Genomic DNA, 23,850 nt, shown 5'->3' on the forward strand with positions numbered 1-23,850 from the left:
TACAGATGATTTCCACACGTGTCCTGCATGCGGCTGCTCATTGTCACAGCATACTTGTGCGTTCCATCCGTTAGCGCTGATTGCCCAGGGCTGATAACTTTCCACAGGCAATAAAGAAGAGTCGTTCCTGTGATCCGATGGCCCGCTCACAGCCTGTACTACAGGTACATCCAGGTAGCCGGCAACGGGTTGGTACGGACTCGAACCATAGCTCGGGTAGAATGCAAATTCCTTAGATCGAGAAGCAACATAATCTTTGGCCGATTGGGTTGGCATATCCACATATTTATCCCCGTATCGCGAGGAGGCAGAGGTTGGCGAATGAGCGGATGATTTAATCCCACTGCTAGCCCAGTGGTGGTGAGACACTTGGCATGAGTAATATCCACCGCTGCCAAAATACCCATAAGGAAGCGATGCGCCACCAGATACATGTGAGGCAGTGCACGGGCTGCATTGTTTTCCAGGCTCACCAACTCCTGCAGTAGTTACTTCGCTTGAAGTATAGGCAGCGCTGGGAACTATAAGATTTCTGCATGAGCTCGTTGCAAAGTTGCCTCCCGCAAATGCGTCCATGTTCTTGCCCGCGTCGTCCAGAGCACTGCTGTTGTCATATAAAAACATGACCGGATCGGTCCAGCGCGGGCGCAGGACCAGTGACGTTGTCATAGCAGTCGGACATCGAGGCGAGGGGCTCCGTCACTTAAAGGTTGACTGAAATGAACAACAGCAGATAAACCAAACCAGCCGGAGTCAAGAGACTCGGACGCGCCCTATGCGCCTCCCAAGATCGTGCTGTCATTGGCTCATGCGTCCACGTGATATGTCTAGGAGGACGTTTCAATCGTATACATTGAAACTAAAGAAAAAGCCGTGCTCTAACCAACATTTCCGATAAAAGAAGTGGAAATGTGCTCCAAATAACAAAGGTAAGTCATGTAGGCAAATATAGACTATGTGAAGCACTGTATCTTTATTTCTACATTTATAGCATCATCTGGAGTGGCTGATCTGTCGGAAGCAAAAATATCGTCTGTTAGTTTTACAACCGCTTCCACTGATTCTGTTTTTGCCCTTAAAGACAACAAATACTCTGTCGATATATAAATATGAACTCACTGTTAATTTACAATGAATTTATGGACAGAATGGGCAAATGCAAGTTTCCCAGACTTTATGGAATTGCGTTGTTTTATCTCAATAGCAATATATTTATTCGAACTGACTGTACAAATGAAACACCTGAAATCATGTTTACTGGCAATGCGTTATAGAAAAAATGTGCCTTGTTACCAAGCTGTTTCCAGTATCCTGATCCTGATATAACTTTATAATGATGTAAACACCAATATATATCTTCGGGTAAACAAAACAAGAACAAGAACATAAGCACTAAAAAGAAATTTTCAACTGGGAAATCTTTGCCTACGTGATTAAAATCCAGGCGGCTTCTGAAGAGTTTACGAGAGGCTGACAGACAGCAGTCTGTGTGTGTGTGTGTGTGTGGCCTAGCCAAGGTCAAGTTGAATGTCTGGCCTATTGGTCCATGAATGCTTTTGAAGCATTTACAAAAAGAGGAATAATTAATTGTCCACTGAATTAAAACTCTTCTGAAATTATTTATATGTTTACTCGTCTTCTGTTTTAAGAAATGTGTGAAGAGAGACAAAAAAGTTTATTTTAGTAGTAGTCATTTATATCTTCTTTGGAAGACTTTTGTCCAAAGAGTGAGAAAAGAACATCTGAGTAGAGTGGCTATCGGTTGTCCTACCCTGAGGAAAGTCCAGTAGTTCAATATTTATCGCAGCAATTTTAGGAAGACGCAGAGAAATAGTTAAGTTCTGACGTCTGACGCAACACAGAGTCCGTTTGTTGTAACCATTTTTTATTCCTTAATTCAAATTAAGCAGTGCAATAAATTACATTTAATTAATGTCTAAAAATCAAACTCCTCATCACATCTTTTTGGACCTTAGCCCAAGATTTTAAATAAAATTTCGTTTGTATACACATTTCTTTTTTTGTTTGTTTTTTGCTCGAACTACAGTGTGTCCGAAAAGTCAGGAAACAAAAAGGAGTTAAAACGCATTATTGTCAATTTATCTTTATTATTCACGTACTTAATATATTATATGTTTAAATATTAACATACTAATATTTACACGTATTTGTATATTTATTTTTTGTTATATATTTATTATTATTATTATAGCAATATGCTAACCTTCTATAGACTGTAATTAAACAAGGCAAATTAAATTTCAAATTTATATTAAGGTCACTTTGAAAAATAAAAGTGAACATCAAATGCAGAAGAAAAACGTACTCGATGATCTTCTGTCTCCATGACATTATGCCTCGAGGTTAGTAGTAAGGCAGACCAATACACACTATCTTTTTAGTACGTCATCATATCACAATGATTCGAAATGTCCAAAATGTCCAATGTCCAAAATACTAGTTTTAAGAAAAGGGTTGAATGATTCCATGGCCTGATCGGTGACCTGTTGATGGAGGACCGATGTAGGCCCTCATCTAATGCCGTCTGATGTTTGTCAGATAGAGTTAAAGATCGGTATTAGCACATGAACTTTCGGCGAAGTGAGCTCTGTTTATTAAACAGAACTGTCGGCCTATCAACTGACCAATTTAATCGTTTAATTTAATGGCCAGTGTAAGGTTTGATAGAAACCTTTTTTCTGTTTTGAAACTAAAATAGTAGCCATTTAAAATAGCATTTTAAAAATCATATTTCAAATATTTTATAGCCTACCTTTATAACTAAGATATTATATTTATATTTAGTTATACACCTATAAATTATAAATTATAAAGTACAAAGGAGCCTGCAGTTAACACACAGGGTAACTAATATAACCTATTTATAACTCCTTCTAGAACTTTACATAAACTAGAAACATCAGTTAAAGATTAACACTTTGATTACATATAATCTAAATTTTCTATAAGACATTATAATCCAGTTAGCCCTTTCTGATGCCTCCCATCCGTTGTGTACTGATTTTCAACTGCTTCCTTCTGTCCGGAGATTTAAATTTCCTTTGTGCATATCAGATAGATGTAAGAATTCCTTTGTACCTGCTGCAATCATGGTTTTAAATGACTTATTATAAATGTGTGTTGTGTTGCTGCTGTATGTGTAATTATACTGCTGTCTACATAAAGAATCGCCTTTAAGGACAATAAAGTTAAGTAAGATAATCTAATATGTGTATATGGACTAAAACTGTCACACTATGACAATGAACCATGACTTTCAGCAAGTTGAGGTCAGTAAATAAATATTTCAAACTACAGAATTTTGTCAAATTTTTCGTTGATACAGCTGTGGAAGACAGTAGTGTTAAAGCTCAAGGACAATGTCGTTAGCCCACTTTTAGAGGCCTGGTCAACCTAAAGTCCAGCCTGCAACCCGTTCTGACATTCAACGGCTAAAACCCTGTAGCCTGGACAGAAAGCTTTAGCGTCACAGCATACACGACGAAGGCCTCCTTTAGCTTCTTTATTTTATGTGTTTACTTTGTGCTTAAAGATCTGACTCAAAAAGTTGAATGAATTAACAAATCACAGTCCATAACAAAAGATTTTGCGTTCATGTTGTCCTTTAATGCTAGATATTATTTATGATATTTAACAAAAGAAAAATGTTTGTGAAAATATCTTCATTAAGAGTATTATTATTATTATTATTATTATTATTATTATTTTTTTTTTATTTTATTTTTTTTTTAAGGCTGCCGTTTTCACTCCCATTGAGTAGCATTACGAATACATGTATTGTCTCACGTGCATGCTAACCCAAACATTTTGCTGTACGTCTGAAAATAAACCCATTGATAATCCATTCAACTAAACCCCAAATAACCCACTGAACTATTAGCATGAGAAGAATGTACAATGCTGTGTTAGTGGTACATGGATGTTGCCTCCAGTACAAACTGCCCGGCGGTGACTGTAACGCCAAAAGTGCCATATCTGTTAAATATTATGTTACACTGGTATCTGATATTGTCCGATACAAAGTTTAATACTGTGTAGACTTTTTGAAAATGAAATACAACAGATCAGGCATAACATTAAAACCAGAGAGGTGACAACATGGATTATCTTCTTACATACGCACCTGTCAACTAAATCATGTGATATTTGAGGTTTAAGGATGATTCTCTAGAAACAATCCCAGTAAAAGAAAAAATACTGTACATTCACAATCTGCTACACATTCCTGTACAAAATGTTTAAAACTGTTTATTACATGACCTAGTGGACCAAAATCATCACTTTATTGTTTATTCCTTTTGCATTATTGTTCGAATTCATTATTTATTTATATTTTTAAAAATTGCTTCATACTGCTATAAATAACGTTATTAAATATGTAGGGACCTGTCTATATTTTTATTAACTAAAAAACATAGTTTTAAACTATGTGACCCTTTTTGGTTTCCGTAGTTGCAACTCCGCCTCAAGAGTGTCTGATAGAAACTCCAACTCCGTCTGATAGTCTGACCAAGAAACCCCGAGTGTCTGCAGAAGAAAATGACCGCATTTACTTACATCAGTATGTTTTATATACATAAGATATTACATTTTTAAACTAAATAACAATGCAGACAATTACAATGATAACAATAGGATCACCGAGCACATCAAAATATTTAAGCCAAATTCACACTTGGAGTGCGCACTTTAATACGGGAGTAAGAATGGGTGGCAGCTCGTGCCGTAAATAATTTTGTAGACTTTTTTAGTAAATAGTAAACATAAATACTGTCTATCGGCGTCTGTTTATGTTGGTAACATCGCTGATCCCTGTATTGTACTTACCTCCGGGCTGTGAATTGAATGTTTGACTCGTGTGGCTCTTCGCCAGTCTCTTTCGAGGCGGAGTCAACAAAGTGCTAGTTCTAATAAGTTTGTTAAATCTGTAACAGCTTTGATAAACAGTCATAAAACGCCCGTCCGTTATTTTCTAAATGTTCTTATTATTATGAAACGCACCCATAGACGGTTGAAGGGTGAATTTTATTCTCTACACGTGAGCTTAGTCGAAATGTGTTGGACTGTATTAACACTGGCCTAAATGAATAAATTATTTTATTCATTATTTTTTTTAAACTGAAGAGTGCGAAGAAATCTTAATACAGACGACCAAAAGGAGTTTATTATTATTATTATTATTATTATTATTATTATTATTATTATATAATAACTTGTTTTGTACCAGTAGAGGTGGTCAGTGTCACTAATTTACTCATTGCGTCAGCTACGAAAGGTTTAAGGAAGCACTAGTTAATTAAAGGACTAAATACTTGGTGTTAACTTTTCGGGAAACCTATCCCTGTGCTTTTTCCTTCGACCTCTCTCTACTAAAGCATTTCATCATGTAGAACTGCTGCTTATTGGATGTTTTATTGTCGGTGTTTGTCAATGCCAAGGGATCAGATTTTAAATGACTAAGACATCAACAGGCAAGTTTCGCTTGCCCTCGTGTCCATGATGCACATGGTGCTGCAGACTGATTGGATAATAGTATGAATGAGCCACGCTACAGGTGTTCCTAGTAAAGTGGTGATATTCGGGAGGGGGATATTTTAACTACATCCTGTCTACATGTACCTACAATATTAAACTGCACTGAATTAAAGTTGAGGGTTAAGGCAAGCTTAAATATGTTCCGTTCACATTAAACTTGGTATGCTAAGAATGTTCATAAAACTATTTAAGAATGTTCTATCGTTGAATGTCTTACAGATTTAATGTCTGTGTTTTGCACTCGGATTCAAGGCTTGTGGACCCACCAGGAGAAGGGTGAGAAGGTCTGCACTTCACACGAATCCAGTAAGCTTTCTGTGCCAATCAGGTTTGTTCTTCAGCGAAAATGAGTTAATACAACAATCGATAATGCAGTAAAACATGCTGTAAAAAAATCAACCTTGGAGTAACGATGCAGCCTTTCTTCCTCTGCGCATGTCATGATCAAGTTCATGGTGTCCAGGCTCATTAAACCTTTCTAGAAAGTGCGGGTGTGGTAGAGCAATGACGTGACTTTGAATAAGCTTTCTGTAAAGCATGAGAGATTCTAGGATTTTCATTTAATGGGGGCTCAGCCCCCAATGAGGGTATAATAGTAAAAAATGAAAATAAATACATAAAATAAAATAAAATAAAATAAAGGTTTGACTAACAGGGTAGGATTGTAAACGTATTGCAGCATTCCACTGTATTGCATATATTGTTATGTGTATAACATTTGAGTACTGAACATGCCAAATACGAGTCTTCCTGATCACACACACACACACACACACTCCTCTGATCCTCGCTTTGCGACGCCGCGGTCTGCGGATTGAAGAACGCGCTGAAAGACGGAAAGGAGCCGAAGTCTGAAATTTAAAGGGGACTGAGGCGATCAAAGATTTGTGTAGAGTTTATGGAGAATCGCAGAATTTTTAGGGGGGCTGAGTAGAAATGTAAGGACTTCGATGTGAATAAGAAATTACTTTTTTTTCTTTGATCATATTTGGCTCCTCGATGTAATCTAAGCGTTAATTCCTAAGAAGCGGTATTTCATAACAGTGAGACATTATTGATCATTTTAAGTATAATTATAAAGAAATATGGAGTGTACATACACAGTTCTCTGGGTATTCCTTTTTGTTTACTTTTTCCATATAAATTATGTAGTATATGTTTTGTTCTCGGAATAGGCCTGCAACATATAAATTTCCATTTGGAGTAATTATTTCCTACTCGCTTTTTTTTAAAGTATGTGTAGCCCTTATGTAAATGTATGGTGTTCATTCTGATTTTTTTTTTTTGGGAGGGGGGCATAATTTCATTATCATTTCTTTGTGAACAAAACAATAGTGTTAGATTGGTGAGTAGAAAAGGCACTGCCGAAAATACTGCTTCAATAAGGTGTTTCAGTGTGCCAAATATTTAGATGATTTTCATAAGTTGGCCTTATGCACACTTTCTTACATATAATATTCACAACCAAGGTTCCAATATTCACAACACAGTTTACTATTACACATAGTCTGTAAAATTATCTGGCTGTTGCCACAACAGCGGCTTTCAAAAGCCATGTTGCATAATTTAACCAAATAAACCTACACGGGATAGTATATATTTACTGTGGCGTGGAGTAGTAACGTAAACTCAGATTCAGCCCTGGGGTGCAGATTGGAACTTTACGGCAGCGACCATTTGCTCAAAGAGTCGAATAACAAATTATCTCCTTTGTCATTCTTTATTTGGCCAGGCGAGGGCGCTTTGACTACATACAAATCGGTCACCATGGCCACACACCACGTTTCTAGCGTCAGTTACTTCTTTGGGATTAAATAAAGGGCGAAACAGGCTGTCATTATTCATACATGTCTTGATTATTCATGTCTTAATTATTTCGTTTGTACTGCAAATTAGAGCTTTATTAGAAGGTTTTCGCCTCAGACAAGAGGTATTAAACGTTCACAGAGGTATGCATAACTGAAATGAAGATGGCAAAATGTCACTCAGTACACAGTTTTAGCTACTGTAGTGCTGCATCCTCACTGCTGTAGCCGGGGACACCAGGCTTACTTAAGAACAGATCAAGGCAAAGACAGAGAAGTCTCGAGTGAGGGATCCTCCCTGAAAGCAAGCAGCATCTTTGGTTTTGCCTTTGCTTTTATGATAAAAACCTTCCCGAAATATCACGCCTCTTATATTCAAGGGGGAAAAGCCGGGGAAAATGGAACCTGTGCATCGTTCTCCTCACTCGGTTTACAAAAGTGGCTAGTGATGTGTAATGAATGCAAGACCAACATGCTATCATCATCCTGTGCCACATATATCAGCAGGGCATTATAATCTAAAATGTACGGGTGGCATAACAGATTACACAATTCAAAATCTCGTAACTTCCATTACACAAATCTGTTAACCCCTCCATTACACTTGTGAAGAAATCTGACTACAACACATTCAGTGTAATCTCGGTGAATGTATTGCTCCGAAGAAGACATATGTACTCCTGGACTGACATGACTGTATTTAACTTCAGGCAATTACAGCCAATCCATCATATTTTTAAAAGATCTTGCCATAATTACGTGTGAAAAGTATTATAACAGACTACAAATATCCCAGGCTACCAAAAAGGGCTCTGCCTTCGGATTATTTAACCCTTGTTGAACACATAATAATTATATATAAGGACAGAATTACTATTCAGTCTCGTACTATATACGACTTTACGTATAGATTCTATTCCAAATGGATTCTAGGTTTAATTATACATTTCAAAATATAAAAGTCTAATCAATTGTAAGTTTATAATTATATTACTACATTTACAAAACTGTAACGCAGACATACGCAGAAGCTCGACGTGCACTGTTTCCCTCAAGTGCCACGCCCCCATACGCGTGCCACTACCGGAACAACTAGCTATTTAAAAGGGGCTGTTTTTTTAATTGTGAGATAACGTGATTGACAGGCAAGTAGAGCTGCCACCTTGTCCTGGTTGGTTGGTGGCCCACGTCTCTCGTTTTGTGTTTCCTTTACAGACGCGGGGGTAGTCACACACACACACACACACAGAAAGAGAGAGAGAGAGAGAGAGAGAGAGAGAGAGAGAAGTAAAAATATATATTTTTTCATTGAAACAATCACTACGCAATTTCTGGCCTTCTTTGTTTTACCGAAATTCTGCAGGCGAGCAGAATGAGTGCGAGTGATTTTCTAAAAGAAATACATTAAACAACTTAAAAATCCACTGTAATACACTTGGATGCCAGAATACAATTTCTTATGAAGTGTACTATGTATTATATAGCATAGGGTACAGTATTAGGGTGGTAATGGTTTGAAACTTTTGAACCCCCCTCCCTCCCTCCCTGCCACCGTTTGAGCTATTCACCCTTGTCTGTTTATTCATGTCAAATCAATGTGTGGCGTCGCCGAGCTTTGCGTTATGACGCTTTGCCCTATTAAGAATGACAATTCCACAGGAGAGGGAGGGCAATGGTGATCCAGCCCAGAGCACGCGCCGCACTCTACACAGCTCGTGCGATCTTCTGTCTCACTGCTTTACTTCTGTAAACGGCTCCTGTGTGCTTCACGCGACGAAGAATTTCGTTTGCATTGCGAGCATAGGTTATGGAAAGTAGAAAGGACGGGTTGATCAGGACCGAGGGTGGTCACACTGGCACACTGGGCTCTAATTTCTCCGAAGTTGCTGGCGACCATCAAGACAAGGCGGCTCGCCGAAACTGCACTATCCCGGACTGTCTCCCGTATTCACGGGACCGAGCAGATGAGACGAGGAAGGACGCGCAGAGCGGCAATTTCAAGGAAATGAGACACACAAGTAAGCCGTGTGCGCAGGAGCAAGAGCTCTCAGATCTCCCGAAGAAAGAAGTAAGCAGCTCCGATGGGGAATCAGACTTCTATGACGGAACTGATGCGAGTTGTACCCCTGAACGCATGGATTACCACAATGCTCAAGGTAAAGAACTATTTTTATGATACTTCGCTTGAAATGAGCAGTACGAGATGTACTGAGGAAGTTAAGATTAAAGTAGTGTGCCCTTACAGTGTTGACACACAGCGTATTCTATCAAAGCATGCGCAATTCATTAACTGGTGTCCATTAGCAAATTATACATACATACAGGCCTACAGGCAGATATACATATTCACCTGCCACTTTATTAGAAAAACAATATTAATACTGGACTAATAATAATACACATATTTCACAAGGTGCTAGTAACGATGCGTCATATTCATGAAACCGATTTAAGATTACCTTAGCTTTGTGTAAAATTAACATACTGAAAATCATTATAAGAAGGGTCAGTCGTGACGTAAACAAGATTTTTTATGAGCGATAATACTTAGGCTTTGATATTCAAACGATACTATTGTTTTTTTTTTGTTATCAAAGGGCAGCACCACCAGCAGTTTGAACTGTTGACACATGGCAGGTTGAGTCCATGTATTCATACTTTTAAGGGCAATCCTGACCAACTGCATGTCGCAGCATAAATCGAGATTCATCATACCAGGTGTTACGTTTCCAATTTTCTAATACGTCTAATAATGGGTGACAAGATTAAACACAATGTGATCAGCTCAAACCATGCTGGCCATAAAGCTCTTGACCTGTATCTGTATGACTTTATGCACTGGGCTGCTGCAGATGTGGCCAGTGAGTAAAAGTCAGTGGTTCTAATTATTTTTGTTCTATTAAGACAAAGCAACACAGACTATTGTGTGTTATCTAGAAGACCTGTCACTTTCAAGATGCGTAACATATTCACAAGTCAGTAATCACTGCAGTATTATATTAAACAAAAAGCTATAAAAAGCTATATTTTTTGAAGACTTAATTTATTTCAATTGTCATAAAAGAAACCAGATGATTCTTCTGAGTTTGTTGTGTGCCGTGAATGATAATAATGATGATGATGATGATGATGATTATTATTATTATTATTATTATTATTATTATTATTATTGTTATTATTATTATTATTATTATTATTATTATTATTATTATTATTATTATTATTTGTTACTAGTATTAATCATCATCATTAGGCTGCAAAAAAGCAAAGTGAGAAAACTTGTGTTGTTTTCTTTCTGATATGTTTCTCGTTTTAATATTTCCTTAAATTATTATTACTACAATAGTATTATTCTAAAAGTAATATTAATCTGTAATAACATTGTAGCCCAGCTGTCAGATTATCTGAAAGCCTAAAAATGACACCTGACTGTTTTCTACAGGACGTGAGTCTCCGAGTCTCAGCTCAGAGAGCACAGTGGATGAGGCGAAGGTGAGCACTTGCCCTGGGGGTCTTTCATACGGGTCGGATCAGATGCGACGCTACCGCACAGCATTCACGAGGGAGCAAATAGCTCGACTTGAAAAGGAATTTTACAGGGAGAATTACGTGTCCCGTCCACGCAGATGTGAACTGGCGGCTGCCCTAAATCTGCCTGAAACCACCATCAAGGTAGAAGTAATGCGAGGCCCATATATGAACAATAACAACTTTTAAGGAACAGTCTAGGTAAATAATAATGAAATATCAAGCGGGATTAATTTGCTGATATTAATATAAGTCAGGTGCCTTAAAGACCAATGTAGGATGTTTAATTATTTGTTCGAACTGCATAATAAGTCTATAATTGCATATAATTATAGAAAGATATAGAAAGCATCCTTCACGTGTAGTATTCCACTAAATTTTACATGCACACAGAAGAAGTCATCAACTAACAGACATGGATGTGATTTTCGTTTCAGGTCTGGTTCCAGAACCGGCGTATGAAGGACAAAAGGCAAAGGCTGGCAATGACTTGGCCTCACCCAGCCGACCCAGCTTTTTACAGCTACATGGTGAGCCACGCGGGAAACCTTCCGTATTCGTTTTCGTCCCATCTCCCTGTGGCCTACTACTCTCCTTTGAGTAGCATGGCCGGGGGTTCAGCCACCGGAGCTGGAGCGCCTGCCTTTGCTAACCCTTTGCGATCACTGGACACTTTCAGGCTCCTTTCTCATCCATATCCGCGTCCCGATCTGCTTTGCGCGTTTCGACACCCGTCGCTGTACGCAAGCGCAGGTCACGTCCTCGGTCCCGGCGGGAGCGCATGCTCGTGCCTTGCTTGTCAATCAAACGGGACTGCTCAGAGGTCGCCGACAAACGCAGACGTCACTTGCTCGTCCACCAGCAGAGATGATACCTTCCTTATGTTCTCGCCGGCCTTTCTTAGCAAGTCACCCTCCGTTTCTGTTGATCAGAGGGAGCAAGTACCCTTGACCAGATAAAACACATGAAAGCAGTCACGGACCTTTTTTGTCAATTTACCCACAAATGGACTCTAACCAATGAACGACCTAAACACTAACCTACGACAGCCTGCAAAGCAAAAAATTGTTAACAAGTACATTTTCCATCCAGCTAGCCTTTGCGTAATGGAATACACGTTTAATACAATAGAATATTTTACAGAAAGCATCATGCAGTTGCACTTATTCAAATGAAATTTAATAAATAAAAAAACGGAAAGATTGAAGGAAAAGTTATTATAATTGAAACATTTTTTGTATTACATAATTAAATGAACCCACATGCGATATTAGTTGCTTTTGTTATTGATTTTTTTTCCTTACAGACTTTTTTTCTTTCTCTAATGGATAGAATACATATATTTTTAATGTTTATTTAAAAGCGGTAAAAGGCGCACGGGGAGCTGATTAAGATGCTGGGTGATGCTGGACTAGGACTGCAAAAGATCAACTGAACATACCAGACATACTAGACCAAGGCTGTATTGCTTGTCCTGTCGCTCAAGGAGCCTTCATCAACCTATTTTTTTTCGTTTATTAGTTCTCATTCATATCAAATATCATTATTAAATATATCTAGGCAATATCTAATGAAATTATTTTGGAATATGTATTTGCCTCTTGTATAAATTACACACACACACATTTATTGAAGAACTATGAGCAAACAAAAAGCGAAGAGTTGGTTATATGGGCATGTGGAAGTCAGCTTTTGGAAATATCTTGGTTATCATGTATGTAATTCATAATAAAACTGTGTGTTGAAAGAAAATGGCTGAATATATTCAAATTATTCAAACTTCAATTCAACCTTCGAGTTAATCTAAGCCGAGCTATACTGTTCGAAATAGTCAATAAATGTTAAAGTCAATTAAAAATATGATTAGGATCTTTTCAAAGGGATTTTCTAAATCTTTTGGAATACACTGAATAGACCTATGTTTTTATGACTGAAAGAAAATTGTATTGAACTAACACTATATGCCTTAACCCAATGGCATATTAGAGGTAATATGTGATGCATTAGTGTTAGTGTTTGTAACAAGTGTTTCTTTTCAGTTTCAGTAAGTTATTGTTTTTGACGGTTATGTTGTGCATAGTAATATTTCCCTCGCCCGCTGCCAAAGGAAAGAGTGGGGTGAGTCTCCTGGCTGAGATACAGAGGCGTGGTAAGAGCGATGATCCATCCATCACATGCGTTAATTGGCTAGATTCGTCCTGTATTTGGACCACTTGTGCTGCACATGATAGCGTGGTATTGTAGTTCAAAAGTTGCTTACCAGGCGTCAACTAAGATAAACTATACAGTTGTAAATGTTTATGAATGTGATTATACCTAACAAAATAAAATTACTTAAAGTTTTTAATAAAATCATTAAATATCTGCAGGGGTCTGCACGGTAAGCACCCGTGTGTAAAATCGGGGAAGGGCGTCCTTTTACGCAAGCTTGTCAATGAATCAGGTTTGGGCCAGTGCGTGCGTAGATGTGTCCCAATGCGTCCTGTGCCAAAATGGGACTACACTTAACGCAAGATTGATGGCTTTATTAAGCGCGCATCGTGTAGCTCTGACCGAGTGCGTTAACAAGAATATGTTTGAAATAACTGTATTAAAAATGCAGTCATGGAATTCCATTTAACCGGAACACAGCATTGGCTAGGGAGCTGAATATCCCTTCATCAAATAAAAATTACAAGATAAAGTTAAAAAAGAGAACTGAACTCCGAGGCAGTCAACACAAACGATACAGTTGAAGCCTGAAATATTTAATATATGCCTATTGCCTATGGAAATAAAAGGATGGAGAATTGCTAGCCTATCATAAATTCAGCGACCTGACTTGAAATAATGTTTTTGGAAATAAAAGAGGGGTTGCAGGGAGAGCATGTTCCATTACTGTGCATTAAGCTACACATTTGGAGCCACAGAGAAGAAGGAGCTGGAGGTGGTGCTATGTACCTATCCTTTAAGGCACTTAACGCCTATACAGTTTAAAAGCCAGTTTAGCTTCCTAATTTATGACGAGGCCCACTAAGCGTGAATCCAGCGCTAGACTCTTTAACGATGAAAAATGGGAAATTAATGCACAAGCGCGCGAGGCAGTCAGAGACTTCATATGGGCAAAGTGTATTTTAATAGCGCTCAGAAAACAGGGGTCATCAGTGGCCAACTTGATGTCGAAACGACATGAAATGAAACAGCCTTTATTTGTCACATATACATTACAGCACAGTGAAATTCTTTCTTCACATGTCCCATCCTTGGAGGTTGGGGTCAGAGCGCAGGGTCAGCCATGATACGGAGCCCCTGGAGCAGAGAGGGTTAAGGGCCTTGCTCAAGGGTCCAACAGTGGCAACTTGGCGGTGCTGGGGCTTGAACCCCTGATCTTCCGGTCAACGACCCAGAGCCTTAACCACTTGAGCCACCACTGCCCACATCAAATTGATGCCAAAAAATGTCAAAAATTTACGTCAAAAATGCAAATCAAATTGACGTCAAAAACTTGACAAAAAACTGCCAGTCCATCACAGGGTCACACATATAGATAGACAACTACACACTCACTTCTATGACCAATTTAGAATTACCAACCAACCTAATGTACATGTCGAACCGGGATTTGAACCCAGGACCTTCTTGCTGTGAGGAGACAGTACGAACCACTAAGCCACCAGGCTGCCCATTAGGCTGAACACAAAAGGTAAAGCACAAAAGGTACTGTTCACATAAGCCACAGCAAACTAAACTAATACAGGATATAAAAACGTTGGAAAATAGCACAAAGAGACAAAAAGTACCAAACGTCCTTGCACAGAGTCATATTTCATTAAAACGTTTAAAAGTTGCCCAAAATAATTTATATTCTACATTTTTATGAGTTGTCAACACATTTACCTACATGATAAAAAGACACAGCGCGACTCAGTGAGCCTGATAAAAGTTCACGTTAATGAGAAAGGGAAGGGTTCATTAGGATTGATTCTGGAGTCTTCAATTGGATCTCGTCACCCCTCCCCCGTTGCAAAGCGCCATCTACAGGTGTGGCGGTGAACAGCAGCATTTGTCAATGCGAAAAGGTATAATTCCAGGGAATAATAAAAATAAATAAATATTAGATTTATTTCAAATTTGGAGGGATGCCTGTTATTGTTATTCAGACAAGAAATGTCAAGGTTTTTTCACTGTGAAAAATAAGGCCTACTGTAAATTAATTAACTGGCAATACATTATTACAAAAAATATAGTAATTTCAGTATTGTAATTACACAGCATTATGGTATCATTAAAAATAAAAAAATAATAACCAGTCCGAAATATTTTTGTTGTTGTTTTTTAAATTACTGAGATTAACGGGAAAGTCAGCAGATGCCAAATGATGGGGCCTTAAGAAAAAAGTGCTAAACAGCTGAATCATTGATGTCAGTGTGATGTCAATATGACATCAATTTCACGTCTAAAACATGACATTGATTTGATGTAAATTGAACGTCAAACATTTTGGTGTAGGATTAACTTCCTATTTTAAACCAATTACCACTGGAAGAAATTGCCTTCCAAACTCAATTTAAAATAATGAATCAGTCGTTCCGAGAGCGAAGTCATTCTTCTGTAGGATCAACATTATTTACGGCGCACTGGAGACAACAACGTGATCCAAGCACGAAAAAAAACAAAGCACCGACAGGTGCAAAAAAAAGGCTTAAGCCTTCAAGGGAAAACGAGGAAGTTCCAGATCAATATAAAAGCTTAGACCTGGCTGAAATGGTGACATTTTCTTCTGTTAGGTTACATTGGTTTTGGCATCTATGGAACAAGACACGTTGTAACAACAGCTCTATCAGTGGTAGATAGCTGCTTCGTACTATTTGTTTACAGTGAGGCCCTGGGCTGCAGTCCTCCAAAAATTTGTTCAGCTGGATAAAAAAATCTGAAAATGATCAGCTGAAACATAATAAAATCTGTGGCTTCGCCTGAGGTGTTAAATAGACAGACCTCCGAAGTCGGCAAAAATGCTCCATTTTCATGGCCTCATTGTCATTGCGGAGGCGGAGGCGCTCTTCTGAATGTTCAGAGCAGACGGTGATGCTTTGGTATTGGCGGCAGGTTATCCATGCAAGAGAGACAATCATGTGACCAGTTCTCTCTCTCTCTCTCTCTCTCTCTCTCTTTCAAACACACACACACACACTCAATAGCCAAGCAACAGATGATCTTTTTATGAGTCAAATAAACAATGATTTCAACAAAAAAATCAAACAAGGTCCTAATAGAAAAATTCAAACAAGAAGACTAAAATTGAAATGATTTTGATTATAAATACATTGATTAAAAATAAATTGAAGCAATACTATTTCTGCACGATTTGTGCAGAATGATTTTTGCTACACATTTTATTTGGTGTCAGGTTAGTCCTTGTTTTTGTTTTGTTTTTTTGCTTTACTTGGTTATTACCACTGCTTGTAAACAACAGTAAAAATGACAGAGGATAACATAAATGGTAACTATTGCATCAGAACCTGTTGCTTTTATTAAAATCTGTGTGTTTCAGTGCCCGAGAAAGTGACCACAGATTTTAGGTATTATTAGGAGCTTCATTTGACATCTCAGGCCCGGGAGCCCAGCCACCATGGCCAAAATTTGATTATTGTTCTGAGATTTTCCTCTCATGTCACCCTCATTGTAAACACATTCACATGGACCAGTACTCAACAGTCCCAACCACCACTCACCAGAAGGCATTTAACATAGGTTTAAGTATAAACATTACATTTATATATATATATTTGTATATATTAATTTTCCTAAATGTCAAAGGGTCATGACCTGTAACATTAAGATATGAAAACGTGCCATAAATCACATCCTGTTGAATGGTTGTTTGTGTGTTTATTGGAAGGAGGTGTGGATTCTTTAGAAAACTTATGGCCATATGATAAAGAGTGTAGAATGTGGATACATTTTCTCCACTGATCTCATGTATCTCCAAGTTGTCCATGTGGAGCCTTAGCACCAGCAGGTGATGAGCAGAGCATCATGGAGAACAATGGAGAATGGAGCATCAAAGAAAAAGAGAGAGAGAGAGAGAGAGAGAGAGAGATTATGATAGGTATGTTTAATGTCACGTACGTGCCTGATAATTTGGTGATCTGTTTTTTGCCGTATTTGAGAATTATATATGGTATAAGTGTTCATTTCTGTTTGATTATTCAGTTGCTTTCTTTATCACCGCTGAGTTTCTGTTTGCATAAGACCAGCTCCCATCTACTGTCATAAATATAGGCTTCAGCTCTCACTGGATTTTTGGGAACTAAGTTTACAGAATAAACATTTATGGACATGACTAGGTTAAGTAAAGGTAAATGTTTTTGTTTAAGGAGATATGAATTTCTACATGATACAAATATGTCTGTTGTTAACTCTACTTCTTAGAAATGCTGTTTCTATGTCTCCTAATTTTACAAAATGTTCTTAATTGTGTTGGCTACCTTTTATTTCTTCCAGCTCACCCTAACATAGCAGGTTACAACTGAGCATGCTAGAGAACCTCAACCAACAAATTACACAAGATAAATAGTTCAAAGCTACTGCAGATGAAATCCCCCATGCTTGGAGTGCAGTGATGATCAGCTCTGATCAAGGTCTGAAGATTGGAACAATTTTTCTAATATGTAATTCTAATTTTTTCTTTTTTTTGTAATAAAACAGTAAAACATATTGTGAGTGTGTGTCGCACAGGATACAGTTTCTAATGCAATGTACACAGAGCAGTAGACATTTTACAAAGCCTGATTTGTACATGATTCATTATATTTTAGAAGTACTCTGTCTGTCCAAATCCTCCTTTAAAGCTCTCAATAAAATGAGGCATAGTGAATTCTACTGTGACACAGTGCTGTGTAAAAGATTGCATTCTGTGCTGTGGTTTGTTTAAGAGTGTCTGCCACTGCTAGTTTAGAGTTTAGAGCTCTATGACTCTTATAAACAGAAAAATATTACTGTACACAATTAAATCATGTTCACAAAATGATGTGTATGGAATTTATTTTACAGCAATGCTAGTGAAGAAATCTTGCTTTGTTTGCAAAAATTTGCCCACATGCCCTTTATGTAAAGCTTGTTGAACTATATCAGTGTAATTAGTTTTTAGGTCTGTGTTGTATTATGTAGCTTTGTGTACCATCGGGCTCCTGGAGGAACACTAGTTCATTTCAAGGTGAACTGCACCAGATATGGTTGAGATGACAATAAAAGGCTATTGAATTGACTAGACATGAACACCAATTGCCTCAGGGAGCATATGCATGCTCTTGTCACCAGTACTGACACATCCTCTCACCATATGGTTGACGGTTGCCGAGCATTCAGCCAGCACTTACATGGCCTAAGGTGCAGCATTCCTAGTTTTACTAGTACAAGTTGCAACTCTTTGCCAAATCCTGAACTCTACTCAATCATTCGATTCAATTCAGTTTTTTTTGTTTATTGCTTCTAGCAATGGACAAAACAGCTTTACAAAATATAGAAATATAGAATAAAAATACATTGATATTTATTCTTAATGAGCAACCTGAGGCAACGGTGCTAAAGAAAAACTACCTGAGATGATATGAGGAAGAAACCGTGAAAGGAGAGAGAAGAGAGCCATCCTCAGCAGCAGTGAGCACCACCAAAAGTCAAGACTCCAACCTGAGCCAGAGCGTCTGGATGGATCAGGCAGGACCAGTGAGAAGAAGTGGTCACACTGGGAACTCAGAACACTAGGAGCTCAGGATTAGCAAGTGTAGCTCGATAGAAAGAAAAAAGAGTGTGTGTGTGTGTGTGTGTGAGAGAGAGAGAGAGAGAAAGAGAGAGAGAGAGAGAGAGAGAGAGAGAGAGAGAAATTATATACTGTACATTATATGGAAAGTGCAGACAGGGACTCCGGCAAGACTATCTATGACATTGACATCTGTTTAAGGAAACAGGTAAGGTAGGTAAGGGATCTAGAATGCAGGTTGATAGTTTTGAAGAGAAAATTAGTAAAATTAGATCAGGCTCTTGAAGGGAAGTAAAGCATTCTAAGTTTTGATCAGAAATAGTTATATTATCTACAGGATTAGCTCAAATTCAAATTCATAATAAAATAATTCTGCTGCATATAGATGATGTGCGCTTTTCTACAGTGGTTTTATTCCTAGTTAGTTTTGCCCAGTATTAAATAAAAATTTAGCATTGTTTTTGTTATCTCCTATTGGGAAAGAAATACACTGATCTAGCAGCACTAAATGATTTTTTCTAGATCACGAATCTTTCCTTTCAAGATAATTAAAATACTACCAGTTTAGTTTAAGTTTTGTGTGTGGTCATTGTACCACAGTGCTAGTTTTTTTTACTCTAATTATTTTTCTTTTTAAGTGGAGCTTCAATATCTAAGCTGTAGCAACACAGTGTCACATTTTAAACATAAACACCAATTTTGATATCAGGGTCCTAGTAGGATCCAATACACTTTTTAGCCTTAAAAATTTCTCACATGAAAAACATTTGGCACAGGTCCAGAAGATCTGCTTGATCTGTCCCATCCTCAATAACTATCAGAAGTTAAAGCTTCCTCAGCATGTTCTTTTTAGTTCTCTCATCTCAAATAGCTTCTGGTTCCTTAGGTTCTTAGGAGAAAATGAGAGAAATGTTGTTCCTTATATTATACCTGCTGTATTTCTTTTGGATATTGAACAAAGTTTACCTGAGAAGTCTTAGCTAGTCTAAAGACAGGATGAATTATCTAAGAGTTTTTCTAGGGAATAAATTAAATGCAAATTAAAATGGCAAAAAAATGAAGGCATCTTAGGAAATTGGAGATGGTTTTTACCACAATGTCTTATAGAGGGCAAACAATTATCATTAATAGTTTGGTAGTATCTATCCAGCAGGTCTTTTACTGAAGGTACAGAGCATTATCTTAGACTTCCTTGGGACAGACTGCACTGGCTATCCCAGGGTGTTTTATATTAACCAAAAAAGTAGGAGGGCAAGGTTTAATTCAACTAGTGAACACTAATACAGCTTTTAAAGTTCAATTTACAGAAAGTCTGCTGTATGGTCCATCACATTTACCAGGAGACAGGTTGCATAGGCTGCCTTCTGAACCACCTTTGCTGAAGAATGTTGGTGATTTAGATTGGAAAGTTCTGCATGATATTGTTGCAGTGAATGCATTTGTGTCTATCCTTAACACCACAGTCTTTAAAAATGCCCTTTTGTCCTTTGAAAGAAGCTTTTTTTCATTGTTTTCTAAATTGTGGAAAATTGCTAAGATTGCTAAGGTTTTATATGCTGAATACTACGTTAACGTCTTTTGGTGAATGGTTTAATGAGCAGATTTTTATTTTTGGTTATTCATATGGCAAAACAAAAAAGAAAAATGGCTGGGTATTCAATTTTCTTTTTGGACAGGCAAAGCTTGCAATTTATTCAAGTGTTTTCAAGTGTTTACTCAAATTCAAACTCATGAATTTGAGTAAAATAGTCAACAGAATGTAACACTCTGGCAAGTTGTACATGGACTCCTGCTGCTTGCCTGATCTTTATTGCTGTTATTTCTCTTGCTCTACAGATGTACATAAACACAGCATAACTAAATCTTACAGTAACTTTAGGGAACTGAAGTCAAACAATCAAACAGATATTAGTTAAGACTGTCAAATCTGGCATTTTCACAACACTTACTATGCTACTCATACACTGAACAAACAAATAAGAAAAATGGACACATAGCAAATGTTTTTAGAGCATTTAATATTACACACTATACAAGATGTATTCTCTGCAACAGTTGGATATTATACTGGATATTAAATAAATGTAAGGAAACAAAAGACAACCAAAAAAGCATGAACCTTCTGTTATAGAGTGTTAAATGTACAAAGGGAGGGCAAAGTGGAAGAGAGAAATGTGTATCTGGCTTTCCATCATTAATGGAGTCTTTAAAAGTTGTACATTGTTTGTACTTTTCCCTGATTTCTGACCTAGGCAAGTAAACATCTAAGCGCTGTCTCTGTCCCCCAACCATAGATTACACATAAACATACACACACACTTACACACTGCAGACAGAATCTCAACACACACTGATTTGCGGCTATGCTTGCTGCATACAGGTATACTTGTGTGTATGTTCCTTAAGTATAGACCCATCTGTTGATGAAAGAAAGGGACAAGATAAAGTAACAAAGAGTAACAAAAGGTTTTATGGTGATGTTCTGTTTGTGGTGATTGTCTAACACTAAGCTGAACAGGCTCTTTACTTTAGGCAGGTTAATGGAACTTTTACGAGTTCTTCTATAATCAGGTGACCTCTGGTTTCTCTCTCTCTCTCTCTCTCTGTCTCCTTTTTGCACTCATGCACTTCAAGCAGATAATTTCAGCTACATTTGCCAAAACTTCACATTATCCCTATTCACCCTCTCTCTTTTTGCTAAGCTTTTTGCTCAATCTCCATCTTATTTTTTTATGATCAGGTATACACTACTCACAAAAAGTTAAGGATATTCGGCTTTCGGGTGAAATTTCAGGATGCACCTAAAATGCACTATAACCTTTCCAGGTGAACTTAATTTGACCTTCTCTACACTTCTGAATGCACGTCCAACTGTTCAGTGTTTCAGTACTTTCTGCAGAACTTGCTGTTCTCTAACAAGGTGCTTAACAGCAAAATTCACAACTGGTGTTTGATCCATGAATCCACCAATAAATTTTCTGGTTCCATTAGAATTGGTATTTAAACAGTCCTCTTCATCATGCTGTTCACATTTTGACATCATGAGACCAAGACCACACCTAACAACTGATCAACAGAACCTCACCATTGTGAGGCTTCAAACAGGATGTTCTCAGAGGGAAGTGGCCACTGAGCTTAGAGTGTCACAGAGTGTCATCAGCAGGTTGGGACAGAGATACAGAGAGACTGGAAGAGTCACAGAAAGGCATAGAAGTGGATGTCCTTTGGCCACATCCCACGTTGATGACCGCTTCATTGTGAACAGTGCCCTGTGGAACCGGATGATGAATGCCACTCAACTCCAGGCACATTTAAGGGAGGTGAGAGGAACCCAAGTGTCACGTCAGACCATTCAAAACCGTTTACACCAGCGTGGTCTGCGTGCTAAACGACCTGCAAGGGTACCTGACCACACCACCAGGCACAGGCGTCGGGCCAGGGAGCATTTACGCTGAACGAGTTACCAGTGGGCCTCAGTGCTGTTCCCTGATGAAAGTCGATTCATGTTGAGCAGAAATGATGGCCGCCAACGATGTTGGAGACGTCAAGGAGAGCGCTATGCATCAGACACTGTTGTGGTGGTGTTACAGTCTGGGCAGGTGTGTCCACTCAATACAGAACTGACCTACATCTTGTGAATGGTACAGTGACAAGCCAATACTACCTGAATAACATCATTAATCCAGTCATTGTGTCCCTGCATGAACAACACAGGCCTAATTTCATCTTCATGGATGACAATGCTCCAGCTCATCGAGGAGCATCATTAGGGAACGGCTGCTGGAGGCTGGGGTACCTCAAATGGAGTGGCCTGCACTTTCTCCAGACCCGAATCCTATAGAAAACCTCTGGGATCGGCCGAGTCGCCATGTAGAGGCTCGTAACCCTGCACCCCAGAACCTCAATGACCTGAGGGCCGCCCTTCAAGAAGAGTGGAATACCATGCCTCAGCAGACAATAAGTCGACTCGTGAACAGCATGAGACGTCGTGGTCAAGCTGTAATTGATGGTCAAGGGCACATGACAGATTATTGAGACATTGAGATTTTTTGTTGTGGTATACCCACCACTGTTGCTGGGGTTTTTTCAATAAATTGTTTGAGATGAAGAAATCACCATTGCAGCTTCTACTTAAATGCCCTACTTTCATGATATAATATCACTGTAGTGTGAACTTTTTCCATTTTCCATAAATTTCACCCAAAAGCCAAATATCCTTAACTTTTTGTGAGTAGTGTATGTCATATGCTAAGTTACTATTAAATATGCTTTCTTTTTCATTTAAATTTTAATTCTCCAAAATAGTTATATAACAAAAGTCATATAAACTCCTTCCCCGCAACCCCCTGTGAAAGTATTTAAACAGCGAAGGCCGATATTTTTATTTGGGTTTGAATTCAAAAGGTGAATATGAGACAACAGATCAGAATTTCATCTAAGACATGTGTTAGCTTAGAATTTGGCACATTTTGTTTTAAACCACCCAAAGTGCAAAATATTTTGCACTCAGGTCTCCATCTTTGAACATTTGATGGCTTTGGCATGAAGGAATTTATGTTAAGTCTATAATGAATACAGAAATCACACAGGTGCTCATGCTTTTATATTGCTCAGAAGCTCCTGGTTACAAAACCTCACTTGGCTATATGCAATTGTAGAAAGGACATTTATAATCCCACTCTCTGGTGTCACCCAGATGTGAATGAGGTTCCTATTCAAGTCTGGTTCCCCTAAAGGTTTCTTCCTCATATCACGCTTATTAGGAATAAAGAAAAACGGTACATTTAAACTCTGTAACCTTTGTTCTATATTTTTATATTTCTGTAAAGCTGCTTTGAGACAATGTCCATTGTTAAAAGTGCTATACAAATAAAATTTGGAACTTAATTGAATTGAATTGAAACCTCTCATCAGCAGACTCAGAAAGACCAGATTGGAATTCACAAATAAGTACAGAAATGGTCCGCAAAAGTTCTGAAACCGAGATGAATGCCTAGTGGAGGAAGACAGGATCTGCTCCAGATCCAAAACATACAAGCTCATATGTGAAAAATGGTGGTGCTAGCGTCATGGCTTGGGCTAATTTGGAGCAACAAACAAAAAACAAAAACACATGGAGTATCATGCAGCAAGGCAATGATCCAAGTCACACTGCCTTCGCAGCAAAGCGGGAAAAGTGGGAGGTTTTAGACTGGCCAAGTCAATCACCAGACTCACGTCCTG

General features: G+C 38.1%; 1 protein-coding gene and 1 pseudogene across 1 annotated transcript; one reads left to right on the top strand and one right to left on the bottom strand.

Annotated features, from left to right (window-relative positions):
* The window catches only part of LOC131345191 (homeobox protein Hox-A13a-like), a 2,438-nt pseudogene extending 1,636 nt beyond the window's left edge, over nucleotides 1-802 (bottom strand).
* Nucleotides 803-4,469: 3,667 nt separating this feature from the next.
* Nucleotides 4,470-12,618, top strand: evx1 (even-skipped homeobox 1). Its single transcript, XM_058377463.1, has 4 exons — nucleotides 4,470-4,582; nucleotides 5,776-9,517; nucleotides 10,804-11,033; nucleotides 11,327-12,618. The coding sequence occupies exons 2-4, from the start codon at nucleotides 9,169-9,171 to the stop codon at nucleotides 11,846-11,848; spliced, it is 1,101 nt and encodes a 366-aa protein (XP_058233446.1). The 5' UTR covers nucleotides 4,470-4,582; nucleotides 5,776-9,168; the 3' UTR covers nucleotides 11,849-12,618.
* The last annotated feature ends 11,232 nt before the right edge of the window (nucleotides 12,619-23,850 follow it).

The sequence above is a fragment of the Hemibagrus wyckioides genome, linkage group LG24 (genome assembly GCF_019097595.1).
Source record: "Hemibagrus wyckioides isolate EC202008001 linkage group LG24, SWU_Hwy_1.0, whole genome shotgun sequence".
NCBI classification, from domain to species: Eukaryota; Metazoa; Chordata; class Actinopteri; order Siluriformes; family Bagridae; genus Hemibagrus; species Hemibagrus wyckioides.